The sequence below is a fragment of the Aplidium turbinatum genome, chromosome 2 (assembly GCF_918807975.1).
Source record: "Aplidium turbinatum chromosome 2, kaAplTurb1.1, whole genome shotgun sequence".
NCBI lineage: Eukaryota > Metazoa > Chordata > Ascidiacea > Aplousobranchia > Polyclinidae > Aplidium > Aplidium turbinatum.
In genome coordinates this window covers 49,416,187-49,430,726 of record NC_137473.1, presented here as the reverse complement: position 1 = coordinate 49,430,726, position 14,540 = coordinate 49,416,187, and the positions used below count along the sequence as shown (strand labels likewise).

General features: G+C 38.4%; 1 protein-coding gene across 1 annotated transcript; it reads left to right on the top strand.

Moving 5' to 3' along the window:
* The first annotated feature begins 1,070 nt into the window (after nucleotides 1-1,070).
* Nucleotides 1,071-9,059, top strand: LOC145764377 (beta-1,4-galactosyltransferase 1-like). Its single transcript, XM_082575992.1, has 5 exons — nucleotides 1,071-1,097; nucleotides 5,354-5,475; nucleotides 6,278-6,493; nucleotides 6,680-6,871; nucleotides 8,825-9,059. The coding sequence occupies exons 1-5, from the start codon at nucleotides 1,071-1,073 to the stop codon at nucleotides 9,057-9,059; spliced, it is 792 nt and encodes a 263-aa protein (XP_082432118.1).
* The last annotated feature ends 5,481 nt before the right edge of the window (nucleotides 9,060-14,540 follow it).

Genomic DNA, 14,540 nt, shown 5'->3' with positions numbered 1-14,540 from the left:
TGTTTATAATATTTTTTGACACTGTTTCTTTCTTTTCTTTAGCTGAGAGATTATCCAAGACACCATGACAAAAATCTGTTCTTATTAGGCTACAGGGTCTTTCAGAGCACTTAACAAATATTTCAGTTTACATTTCGGTTGATACAGACTTAGAGTGTTTAGGCCTAAACGAATTTTAATTGTTGCAATTACAGGGTTATGATCACTGTTTGCATCAGCACCTGGATAGGCTCTTGCATTAGAAATGGAAGACTTAGGCCTCTATCTTTCATATATCATAATGTACCGGTAGTCAATTTGATTTCTTGACTGGGATTATGGGACCATAGACTATGGGATTCCAAAGCCACATCCGATATCGCCATCCAAAGAAAAATTCGATTTGATGACAAAACGAATGTTTGGGCACGAGCTGGAGCCGACAACAATTTTTACGAATCAGCTTTCCCATTTTGATGGCAATCAAAACAAACCAACAACATCAAAACCACAAACAGCCTAAGAATCATTGAAACAGCCTTGGGACTAGCATTAACAAACATTGACCCACAGCTGGACTTGCTTTGTAGCAAAAAGCGGTCGCATCTATCACACGGAATAAATGTGTTTGGTTTTTAGTTTTTTCCCCAGTAGGCTAGGCTACGTGTAGGCTACCGTAGCCTAGGCTACATGTAAATTGTAAAATGTAAAGTAAGCTAGTAGGCTTCGAGTATCCTTAGGTTGTTTTTAGTTTTCATTCGAATTAAATCTTTTCATAAATATCACAAATGCATATTTCGTACTGCTTATCATTTTTACCGTGAAGGGTCGCGGAAAATTTTAGGAGAATGAAAGGGGCCGCGAGCAAAAAAGTTTGGGAAGCCCTGGCTTAGCCTACTCTTTGTTGAAATTATAAATGTAATTTTTTTCCCCCACTAAAAAGTTTATGACCTTAATGCTCTCTTGTTTTATTTTTAAGCGCCATTACTAAACATAGGGCCCCACTAGTGGATTTCAGAGGAGGAGGCGAAATGGTGATAACGCGGCCCTGACCGTAGTCCAGATTAGGCTAATTGGTGAGCTATATAATTATGTCCACGCGACATTTGGCAACGAAAGTGAGGGAGCAATTACATTTAGCTAATTTGAACATAAATATAGGCTACCATTAAAAACTTTATACCCTACTTGAATGTCAATGATGCTTAAGCCATAACCATCCTTAATTACTTCAAAATTAGTCTGTAGGCCTAAGCTTGGGGCCTATAGCCTATTCTACCAAATTTGACACTAAAATCTACGACGAGGCTTTGCTCATAAGTTCTGCAATTCTCGGCCTAACATGCAGGGCTGACATGTTGTGTGGCTGAAAACATTTGCAATTTTTAGTTTATTTGTTTATAGTCCAGCCTATATCGTTGTTTGGTTTTATCTGCTTAGCCTATGGTTTCATAAAGTTATATCTCGATTTTTAGTAACATTTTACCTCACTTTTGTGTTTTGTAACCTTTTTCTTAAGTTGTTGTAAATTTAATATGTGGGGAAAATACAGTAGGTGTCGAATTGTTGTTTTAGCCTACTTATCTCAATTGGTTGCATTGTTGGCATTTTTTATCTTTTTACCACGAAGAACTTTTCAAACCCAAGGCTAAGTAGTTTTGTTCATCTGACACTTGAAAAAAAACAAAACACAACCAATTTAGAGTTTTCTCACCCGAATCAACTCTCAGTTGAATCTTCATTAACAAGAAATGCGTTTATGTCACTCAATCAAACTGCTAAGCCTTGGCCTACTTTGTTCGCAATTTCTAACAACAGCAACTCAAGTTGCAAAAACTTGGACAAATCACCAAAATGTCCGGAGTTAAAAACTGGCAAAAATAGAAAAGTGATTTCATTAAACTGGAACAAAATAAGTCCAAGTGAGAATCATTTTCATGTAAAAGACTTTAACTTATCAACCTGTCACGGTGATGAACACTTTCCACATAACCAGGTGAGATAAATAAAAGTTATTTTCTACTTTCGGACACTTAGCGTGCCAGTGATGTGATATAGGCCTAAGAACATAGTAAAATAAATGTAAAAGCTTTTCTGCATAGATTTCTTGAGCTATCTGTAGGTTAGTAGCTTATCGAAACGAAATGAAAACGACAAAAAAACGCGCAATTGCTCAATAATACCTAGGCCTAGGTCATATTGTATAAGATTAATATATCATACTACAACTTGGCTTGACGATAATTTTTAGTTTGCAGCAGATATAGTTTACTCGTTTCGATAGATTTTGCATTAAAATCAAACAATATGACATAATACTCTTGACGTCGCATATAATGTTCTACGTCGACGACGTAGCCTACTTGGCTCACTATAGACCAGTGGTTTCCAACCCTTCTTATCCGGTGGACCCTTTTTGTCAATCTTCAAATCTAAATCCCCCTCCTATAACTTTAGTTTGTTAAAAACTCGTTTAAATTAATATATTAATGTAAGTCATGTAAGACTAAACTTTCACTAGTAATAAGCTTTTTAGCCTGTATAGCCTAATATTCTTTTTCATACTAAAATAATTTAATTCATGAAGAACGTTGCTGAAAAGTATTTTATTCAAAGAAAAAAATGAGATACAAAGATCAGCTGAAAGTCTCCCTCAACCATGCAAACATTGATCTGGATTCATGGGAACAACTTGCTAGTGACTGATCACTCTGGAGAAAAAGAACTAGGGAAGGCACGAAAATTTTCGAAAAAAAAAAACAGGATACAAAAATCCCATGAAAAACGAAACACTAGAAAAGTTAAAACTACCACAACCCCACCATCCATGCAATGCGATTTTTTCTCACGTCCTTCCCATCATAGATGGCCCTCCAAAGCCACATATGACATCACCATCCAACGCCAAATTCGATCGGACACGAGCTGGAGCCAACGACATTCAAAATACAAGAGTCAATGCATTTAACAGTCTGTGTGAAGCTTGTGATTTTTTTGTTTCGACAACTCATGAATGTGGTGGAAGAGCATTGGAAAGAGCATAACGAATATCATTCTCCACGTCTAATTTGTTTGTCTGTTTTCTTTTCATCTGCAAGAGTTGAAAAACCTAATTTGCATTGATAAGTGGAAGCAAAGGGAAGGATACTTCGAATAGCTTTCTCTGCCACTTTGGGATAGGAATTACACAATAATGGCCAAAATCCAGTGATTGAATGTTTCTCTGAATAAGTCTCTTGTGCAAGAATCCGTTTTGAGTTCTAAAAATTTTCTCTGCAATTTATCGGGAAGTTTTTCCATTAACAATGTGAAGGAATTTCGTATCAAATCAAGCTCATCGTCATAAATTTTAGAAAAATATCAAATGTATTCCAGTTCTAATATGCTGTGAGATGTTGCAAAATCAATTCTTTTTCCAACTCTGGAAGAACTTGTTCTGTGCCGTCAACAACCAGCACCGATGATAATTCTTTAAACATGACTAATAAACCTTTCTTCTTTTGTGAACCAACCCAGCAAACTGTCCACTTGAGGCGGTCAACTGTCTCTTATCATTAAATCAGTCCTGTTGTTGCGTTGAGTAACCGGACTGATTCTTTAAACATGGTGACATGTTCAATTGTTCATTCTAACTTTTCTCTTTCAATCATCAGCTAGTGAAAGCTAGTGAAAGCTTCCAAAGCATCTTTAAATGCTGAGCGGTACTGGCATCTGCTCCTGGAAGGGCCACCCAAGATAGGCTGATCGAAAAGTAGAAGCCAGACAAAACGTAGTCTCCCCGCAATCAGGACAGCAGAGCCTTCTAGTACCGTGAGACAATATCCTAATGACAGTGGAATAAATCACTCACACTCTTCCAACCTGCCTTGAGCCAGCATGGAAGCAGTAGCCTACAGTTTGTAAATTTACATGGTATCAATATGTCAATGGCGCATGGATACAGATAACCCATGTTGATGAGCAATCTGCTTCAAACGGATATGGCGATTGAATATATACCGTATATTGGTGTTTTTCCATTGCATTTTCAGATTCAAGTTATTCAACAGACCAAACATATCAACCAAATAAGCAAGGAATCTAACCAATCTGTCATCATTCAGCAATGCAACAAATTTCAAATTTATTTAAAGGTCAAAAAATAATTTAAGCTCGTCTCTGAACTCAAACACTCGCTTGGTTACGTTTTCTCTTGAAAGCCATCGAGTATTTGCATGAAAAAGAAGTAGGCCTACGTGATGGTTTGCATCCATGTCAGTGCACACTGCACAGTTGCATTATCGGGAGTTAAGGGCTCCTCTTTAACGCTTTAAAGCTCTAGTGTAGGCCAACTTACTAGGCTTAAAAAGCTTCACAATCTTAAAACCAAATTTCCCCCTGAAAATTTCAAAATTCTCCCCTAGTGGGGAATTTCCCCCCGGTTGGGAACCACTGCTATAGACGACGTAGCCTACTTCAGCTTTACTCCACTAAACGGGTAGGCTATACATGTATTTCTATTTGTGCCCCAACAATTCAATGGATGAACATTTTGCTCTGCCATAAAAGAAAAAAAGAAAAAAAAAAAAGAAACTTTTACATGTTCAATTTTCCGAGTGTGCTCGAGCATAGCTCGTGCAACCAGCAAACCAACAATATTTAGCTATAAATAAATTGCAGGTAAGTTACTTGAAGGCACTGACTTACAAATTAAAGATATTCACAGGCACTAATTTACACTTCAATAACACGTACAAACTTTACATCGTCCATGAGTGGGGCCTTGACAGAAATTTAAAGCTTTCACATTATTTACGAATTAGTCCTAGGCCTACGACTGTATAGTTTACGTAGGCTACCGGTACGTGAAGCTTCCACGGTTAAGTTTTCAACGAGTTTTGCTCAGTCCCAAGATTAGGATTCCCACATCAATCACCAGTTTCAAGTAAAAAGTAGCATTGAATTCAAACTGTGATTTGTATTACGGTTAAGCTTCCTGCTTTGTTTTCACCCAAGCTGCAAACCTGAAGTTAGGGAACGTTCAAATATTACGTAACGCTTTTTTTCCGAATTTTTGACCCCCTTCTCCCCCATGTAACGCTTTTTCACTACGAATTCAGCACAAAAAACTACCATTCCGTACTCGAAAGCGTTACGTAACGTTTTGCTTGAACCCCCTCCCCCCAGATGTGACGCTAACGTAACGCTTTGCATAAACCCCCCCTCCCCCTCGAAGGCGTTACGTAATATTTGAACGTTCCCTTATCCCACTGCATATAGCCTATGGGATCTGTTTTTATTTAATGCTACCGTCTATAAAACATTGAAGGTTGGTTTGTGAAGTTGCATTTCGTGGTGGAAAACACTTCAAAAACTCATTTGCCGTTTTTTGTAGGTCGGAGTTCCTCCAGTAACGTTTGATGATGTAGCAAAAGGCAACCTTGATCTGATGGCTGGCGGAACGTACAAACCAAACAGAAAACAAAACGGAAAAGTTGCTATTATTGTTCCGTATAGGTGAAGTTGATAGCCTATGTTTGCCTAGACTTTTAAGTAGCTTGTTGTGATTCAATTTAATTCAGTTTATATATTAGCTACTGTATGTTGGCACACAGGATCAAAAATCAATAAGCTATATGCTGATTTATTATTTTTCTATAAATTTTATAAAAAATTAAAAAAAAATTGTTGACCGTTAAAAAGAATTTCTCCTTTTTTTCGTTTGTAATCAATCATTCTGCAAACTCGGAAATTTTCATGGACCCCTGAAATCGCTTCACTGACCCTTTGGGGTCCGCGGATCCCCGGTTGAGAACCGCTGTTTTAGATGATCAATTATGAAAAACGATTTTATCGTTCCCACATAAGTAAGAAAAAGTACTAGGAAAATACATATATGCCTACTTTCGGAATCGTTACTGGCTGTTGTGTTCAAAGTTATGTTGACGTGACTACAGTTGGCGTCGGTCCTTAAATGCACAGTCCAATATTTTTGGTTCGATAGTTGATTGTGAATTGTGATGTAGTGCCAGTCTTATTGGTAGTGAAGCTCTGTTGGCTATAAAAAAAGGATTTCATAAAATGACCATTTTACTGGTACCAGTGTTGCCCTATATTTTTTGAAGTTCCATCGGAAAGGTAGCTGGTGCTGAGCTCCGTCACGCTGCATTAGCACTGCACCACTGCCCAATTCTTTCACCCTTGTAGGACTACTCCAATTCTCAGGGATATTCTATAGCTCTTAGAGATCTGAAGTATACTATGCTGTATCTCGTTGCTTTTGTGTTAAAAAACATTAGTTTTTGGGTCAATATTACAGAGATAGATGGTTTCACTTGCGGATGCTTCTTCACTACATTCATCCAATATTGCAAAGACAGAATGTTGAATACAGAATATTTGTCGTTAACCAAAGTCAAAAAGGACAATTCAACAAAGCCAAATTACTCAATATTGGATACACAGAAGCCTTGAAGTTGGATAACTACCGCTGCTTCGTATTTCATGATGTCGATCTCATGCCAGAAAACAGCAAGTCAGTGATCATAACTTTGGTTATAACTACACAAACGAAGTAGTTTTGAAAACTGGTTTTTCAACGACAACCTTGAATCTAACCTATTTTTCTTAACCGATTAAGTTAATTACATTTTTGCTATTTTTCTTTGTTAGTCAGCCTAACGGGGAGCCTACTCTAAAACTGATAATTGCTGCCGTGCAGATGTTTGTATGTTTGTTCCGAAAAGAATCCACGACACATTTCAGTGGCAGTCAGCAAGTTCAAATATCGTCTTGGTGGAGGTGTGACCATTGGCGGGGTATCTTGCTTTACGTCAGAACAGTTACAAGCCGTTAATGGATGGTCCAATTCTTTTACGGGGTGGGGTGGAGAAGATGATGACATGGCAAAAAGGCAAAATAAATTAAATCTAAATTTTATTTTATTGTTTGATTTAAACAGTTTCAGACATTACCAAAATGACGAGCTCCATGTATTAGACCAGGGGTCCGCAAATAGTGGGTCGCGACCCAAATTTGGGTCGCGAGACCATTCACGGTGGGTCACAAAACGGTTTAAAATTACCATAAATATAACCTGTATGGCAAAAATAAATAAAATCATATATATAGTCTTTGATGTGCTGAGTTTCGTACAATTTGATAGGCTACAAGAAAATTTATACTTTCGATTGTAGTACAGTAGTTAAGCCCACGGTTATATATATAGCCTGGAAGACAGCTTGAGCCAGGGCATGAAAACTCTCTCAGCTTATCTCCAGAACTGGCGACTGAAACTTGGCGAAAACAAAACTTTGGCGGCAGCTTTCCACATATACAATCGGGAAGCTAATCGTGAGCTACATGTTTAGAACAATGGAAAACCTCTGACCTTCTACCCCGAACCAGAATATCTTGGGGTGACACTAGACAGATCGTACACATACCGCCACCATTTGGTGTCACTGCTCAAGAAAATGACATCCAACGCTGCACTACTCAAGCGCCTGGCAGGCCACAGCTGGGGGGCGAGGGCTGACACTGCGTATAGCAGCCTTAGCTCTTGTCTACTCTTCAGCAGAGTACTGTGCACCTGTTTGGTGCTGCAGTGCACACTGCCATAACATCGACACTGCCATAAACAGCGCCCTACGCACAGTTACCGGATGCCTGCGTCCCACACCATTGGATAATTTTGCCATTCTCGCTGGCATCCAACCTTCTGAGCTTCGTCGCAAAGAAGCCACTCTGTTTCTTGGCCGACGGGCACTAAAGCCTAACCATCTTCTCCACCACAAGATCTCTGCTTCCCCAAACCAGCACCCCGTCGACTGAAGTCAAGACAACCATTCGTGCCAGCCGCTCAACTTCTGATCAACGCAGCAGATGAACTTCATCTCTGCGGCTACTTGGGCGGACTTTAAATGAAATTCTGAAAGGAAGTAAAGTACCACCGGACTTCATTCGTTCATCCCCAACGCCGACACATGCCCCATCGGCCTGACACTACAAAGACAAGCATGGGTGCGCCTCAACCGTCTTCGTACGGGCGTCGGGATTTTCCGGTCAACCATGCGTCATTGGGGAATTGGCCTCTTCCTCCTGCTGTGAATGTGGTGCCGAGGAACAGACTGCAAACCACATCATCAATAACTGTACCATCTTCAAGCCACCTAACGGAGTGGAAGGTCTGCGTGTCATGGATGATGAAACTAAATACTGGCTGCTCTCTAGTAGCCTTCCAGTGTAGTCCGGGAACATCTTGAGTCTGGGCTGGTAAAAGAATAGAGTAGACCTTCAGCCCCAGAGGCTTGCACGACAACGAAGCGCACGGTTAATAGGTCCACCCGCTTATTAAGCCCAATTTGGTCCATTCCGGAATTACTGAAGGTATAGGAGTGGTAGAAAATTGTCTCCCGCAGCCAAAATCGTCCGGTCCCGATGTGGCCTTAATAAGTGGGGACGACCGTATTGGAATTGATATTAATTTGCAAAGTGTTTTGCGCAAAATTATATGCTTCCGAAACGTTTGGGTCGCGAAGACTTCGAACGATTGCTTTTTGGGTCGCACCAAAAATTATTTGCGGACCCCTGTATTAGACTAAAGATCATTAATTTTACTACAAACCAAACGATTTATCTTTTTTTGCTTACTGACTTTTTCTACAATAAACCAACAGCAAGCAGATAACTTAATTGAACAAATCTTTATTAAAATTGCTTCTCAAGATAATTGTGGATTAACACTCAGCTTTACAAAGCAACCAAAAGTGAGTTTAGATTTAAGCTGCTTACTTCAAAGACAAAGTTCTAATTAAAGGCATGTGCTGAAAGAACTAAGAATCAACAAATTGTATTTTCTTTCTAGACTTAGAGCAAAAGCAATTAAGATAGCTCGACCTTCTGGTGCCATCTGCCGGTTTACATCCTTACCACACAAACGAGACAAAGGAAATCCTCTCAACAAAAACCGTTTCAATCTACTAAGACACACAATCTTGAGAATGAAAACTGATGGACTAAATTCTTTGAACTACAAGTTGTTGGAGATAAAGTTATATGCAACGTACACTAATATATCAGTTGATGTTACACAACTTTAACATGCCATGCATGAATTGATCTTCATCCAGTCTTGGACAACTAGAATTTTTTTAGCTTTTGGAAATTAGATTATAGTTATAATTAGAGCTACCGGTACCCAAGTTTTCACAAATTAGAGTAAAACTCAATCAAACTAGATTAGAGTTAGTTTGACGCAGTTGTCAAATATCTTTTTATAGTTGGATAAAACGCAAATATGGCAACTTTCGATCAAAGTGTCATTCCATCGTCACATGTGGACATCGCTATAATACTATTTGGACGAAGCCAAACGCTGCCGGACAAGACCAGGCTCAAACAGGATTGTCATATTGGCGGTTTTAATTTTAATGTTGAGAACTTTGGCGTTTTTTTTTATTGGATTTTCAAGTTAAAATATGACACGGTCGCAACACCTTAGACTGTGGTAGTAAATCATGCTTGAGACAAAATCAGCCCAAAATGCAATAACTTATTATGAAAAGCATGATCAAGAATCAAGATTCAGAAAAGATTGCCTTTTCAAACCTATTTGCCGAATTCATGGAAATCAAAAAACCGAATTGCGGATATATCATTTTTGTCTGATATGAGTCTTTTTCGTGTTGTGCATACTGTATCGAATGAGTTTGCAAATTGGCTAAATTAAAACTTGGAAATGGCCAGGATGGTGATATACTGATCATCACAGCTGCAAGATTGTTCATTAAATCAACCCTTCGTTACAATTTTTGGTTGATAAATTAATAATTTTTTTTGGTTTAGTGGGCAATGTAAGCTATGTGGCCTCATTTAGTATGCAATTCACTGTCCACAAATAACCTATCGCACGCAGTGTTTGGTCTTTCTTTTCTGTGGAGTACAATAAGAATTTTCTTAAGAGTTACGTTAAGATTACATCATAGTGCTTGTTGTAGGGATTTACATTTATTCTACGCTACAAAAAAGTAGATCAACTTTTATAAAATCTGCAAATATATGATAATCATATACCCTTGTTTATTCAGCGCTTCGAACACAAAAGTCATATTAACCAGCATTATAAAATAATTGTTTAAACTATTATGGTTTTATAATAATGTTTGCTTTTATATAGCGCTGTATCCATCGCAGAATGCGTTGTTCCTCAGCGCTTCACAAAACAGACAGTGTCAATGCAGCCGTATAGAGGCGCAACTGAGTACATTATTACCCGAATCCGTTCCATTGCTCAGTGCCAAACAGGAATTAGATTCAGTACCATTTTTTAAAAAGTCTTTGGTATGACCCGACAGTAGGGTGGATCGAAAAATCCAAAATTTTTATTTTTCTAAGCTAGTATGTGAAAAAGGTGCAAAATACCCATAATAACATACATGCAAATTTTTGTTTGGTTATGACAATTTTTTGATCGCCCCCCGCAAGGTTTTAATTTCCCTAATATCGGGTTGGAGAAAGTCTCCGCAAAATTGGTCAAAAGCATAAATACTGTGTGACTCACTTATGCGCTTTATGATGTCATAATAAGCGACTTGTGTTCAAACAGATAGGTTACAATTGACCGTTTTATCACCATTGCTAAAATACTTGGTTGGGTATCTCAACAATTAGCTGATGTAGCATTTGATTCTTCAAAAGAATTCTAGATATAAAAGAAGCTTTATAGTAGAATTATTGGAATTTGCTTGCACTGCAGGTTCCACAAACTTTAATAAAAGTTATATGCGCTTCTTACAGATTAAAAGGCAGTTTACTTAGACTAGTATGAGTAACTCTTCTGGGCGATGGCCTAGTTTTATTATTACTTGGTACTCCCTTCATCAATCTTCACCATTCAGGTTGACTGCACTGGTGAATGTAGCATTGATCTGGCGATGCGAAACCCAGGATGCTTGAATCACTCAGACACTCACGATGGCTGACTACAGCTAATTAATAGAACCCTTAGATTATATGTCAGCGATAACAATCCGTATGGGAGACGGCAAGCATTGGTTATGTTCATTATCCGTATATATGCTCCAATGTGGTTCACAATAAAATCACATTCATCTTGCAAAGATGGAGCTAGACACATTCACCAAATGATAACCACATCACGATATCTTTGTCAGAAACACAAGAAAATTATCGACCCAGTTATGCACTGCACAACTCATACTTTGCTCATCCGGAAAATATAATTTTGGCTATGATAACTTACCATCGACCACATATTCGAGAACTAGGCCTGCGTGGAGTGATGAAAGCTAGAGCTGCAAAACCCAGGGGAAAAATACAAAAATTTAAAGTTCCCTCAAAGCTTAATTTTGATGCAATGAAATACTTCGAATTGATTAACTGGACAGATCTTCCTATCACGGAGCCTCCTGTAATTAAAACAATGACGGATGTTGAGCTCCTGCAATTCATCATGATAGATGTGACTCCCACTGTATTTTTTCTCGAATTTCCATGTCACATGCAGGCTGTTGAAAGGCTCGTGCAAGCTGGTTACCGATGCATCTGAAGCAGTTTGTGGACCGAAATATCGAGACGGCTTCATTTGTGTCCGAATTGCTTCTCGTCAGTTAATGCCAACATTTGAGTCTAAACGTGACTTTACTCACTTCAACTTGTAACTGTTTGTAATATTGCTTGCAGTCTTTGTATGCATGAGCGCATAAATTAATAGGAAGTGACTTTGCCAATGGGCCACCTGTCAAATCAGTCATACAAAGTTTAAGCTTGTGAGTCTATACTCGGCCATCTGGTAGTCATGGTTAATAGGCGTTTACCTGTTGGAACCGCGGGTGGTCCATCCGCCAAGTCACTTTGAAATTAATATGCTGAAATAGGGTGAAGTCAAAACTCTTAATTACACACATTTTCATTGTATTTGGTGTTATATTAGAACCTTTTGCCATGTCTGCAAAGCGAGTTAAAATCGAAAAAATATTTGCCATGCAGTTCTTGTATGTATAAGTGACTAAATTTGAATGTCGCGGGGGGAGATCAAAAACTTGTTCAAACCTGTTCAATTTTTTACATTGTGTTTTGGTGATATATTGGCAACTTTTGCCATATCTAGCTAATTAAAATTAATAAAAAAAAATTTTTTTGCCATTTTTGATCCACCCTACCCGACAGGGTATCGATTGACATGCCTACCGATTCAGTGAAGGACTAACCACTAAGCCACCGAGTTTATGTCCTGTTGTTGATGTCGTCACATTCTTATTTCTTTATTTCCTGCGAATACATCAAAGTGATCTATGTATTAATGATCGCCACACGGCGGTATATTCCATCGTGGCCATACCCAGATACGCACTACGCTGACGAGGCGTACGTACTACAGCCACAGAAAGAAACGGTGTGCCACTGTCTGCAGTTATTAATTGTTATAAATATTAGTTATAAATTAGGACACCAGTAATGTAAACGTATGTAAAGTGATTTAAACTGTTAATAGAATTTTGTGTATTGCCCGACATGCAATACACAGAAAATATTGTCCTTTGATGTTTAAACCACCTTTTCCTGTAACAAAATGATCAATCCCCACTTTCATAGGCTACGTCACATCATAGACTTGGTCACATCAAGTAGCCATTTTTAAAGTTAATTTAACTTAGTCTTCAGGAGAAAGTTAACACACATGTTTTTGACCCATGACACACAGGTCGTTATCTATTAGTTTCAGCTTGCGTCTTTGCGATTCTGCACCATTACAAGTGCTTATTGATAATAAAACCCAAAAAATAAACAGAAAATGTTATCGTGAATTTCTGGTCAACATGTTTGTACATAAGTTTGTTAGAAAAAGGCAGAATTTGTCCATGGGTAGCTTATGAGACGCCCCTCTGGTTTCAGTCTTATCTAAAGACATTATGCAACAACCAGAAAAAGATTGTAAAATATACATGCTTCCAATAAAGAACCAAAATCAGTCTATAGCTCAATGCTAGTAACATTGGTAACATGACTTATCAGAATCTGTTTCTCAAAAATTTCTCGTTAAATTAGCCCAATATGATGTTACGATTAGAAATTGCCAATGTATTACATTGTTTACTCTGTAAAAACATTGTGTTGCCATGTTGCATAGACTTTATGTTGATTCAACGTTTTTTTATTCCTTGTAAATAAGTATATAAATCTTTGGTAGTCTAACTCAGATGCGAGAAAAGATTTAAAAGCAAATGACCCAACTAAATTGGAATCAGTGTGAGGACAGGACATACTTCACAAGGAGCCTAGCTAAAGCAGTGCTCTTCAACCTTCAACAGGGGCTCCACGAAACCTACCAGTGGGTTGCGACCCACCGGTTGGGAAGCACTGACCTACAGTGTATGAAAGTTATTTTGTTGTTTACTGTACGTTTCTCTAGTATTTCTTGTACTATAGTTTTCTTTTTAAAGGCTTGGTAAGGCTACAAGCATAGTCGAATAGAGCTTGCGTGATGATCTGGGCTACGGCCGTGTGACACACGATGAAGAAGACGTCGCAAACGTATGTTATTGCGTTTTTGTTTTTTATAATATGAAATGTTTTATCGCTCAATTATGTTTATTTATGGTTAAAGATATGAAGTCTACAATGCAGTTGCAGGCTATACCAGGGGTCACCAAACTTTTTTCTCTGAGGGCCGGATTGCTGCGAGATTAACAGCTGCGGGCCGGTTGTAAATTGCGAAAAGATATAGCCTACAACTATTTAGAATCTTCATTGACTTGAATTGAGCACAATAAATAACAAAGTCAGCGGTGGGTTAGCAAAGTTGTGATGAAAATCGAAAGGTTGCTGGAAAATTTATCCCCTGCTGTGATACACTACAAGGCATCGTGCTCTTGAAAAAACATTACACAGATGAAACATTAGTGTTTTGAACAACAAAGTTTGTGATTTAATAAAAAGAAACAATATGGAAAAATCATTAGCAGGTTGCGTGTAGCTCAACAGCAACGTCAGTCCTTTACAAAAAGTTTGGTAACTTTTTTCCTTAACAGTTGTAGTGCAGCTGTTATTTCCACAGCACGTGGCGGGCCGGATGAAATCAGTTCGCGGGCTGGTTCCGGCCCGCGGGCCGTAGTTTAGTGACCCCTGAGCTATACGAAGAATGTCACTGAGAAATACAGGTCCGATGAAGGCGTTCAACAAATTTTAGTTAATGCTACTGATGTTGTCAATAAACTTGAAATTCCTTCATTTTGATCAAGAACCAGTCATGAGAAGCAAAACAAAAGGGCAATTCAATGAAAAGAAAACTAATGCTGCAAAAAATCCAAACGCAAATTAGAGTAGAAATGTACTTTGCTGTTTTATGACTTTAATCTCAACAGTAATTGGAGTTACGAAAACCGAAAAATTCATAACTTTTATCGTTCACTTATGGCAGTAAAATGTTGAGCAATGGGGCGCAGAATTTAAAGAGTGCCTAGGGTGAAAACAGCTTTGCGTCGGCCCTGGACTCTCACCTAAGCAAAGTTCAGAATGAAGCAGCGCACCCGCACGACCTATGATCCCTGAACGCAGAGTTA

Bases quoted from the DNA above. Each gene is read 5' to 3' on its own strand.
- LOC145764377 (XM_082575992.1), top strand. From the start codon at position 1,071: ATGTCCACGCGACATTTGGCAACGAAA. The intron at 5,476-6,277 runs GTGAAGTTGATA...TCAATATTACAG, and splicing joins GCTATTATTGTTCCGTATAG to AGATAGATGGTTTCACTTGC. The intron at 6,872-8,824 runs GCAAAATAAATT...TTTTCTTTCTAG, and splicing joins GATGATGACATGGCAAAAAG to ACTTAGAGCAAAAGCAATTA.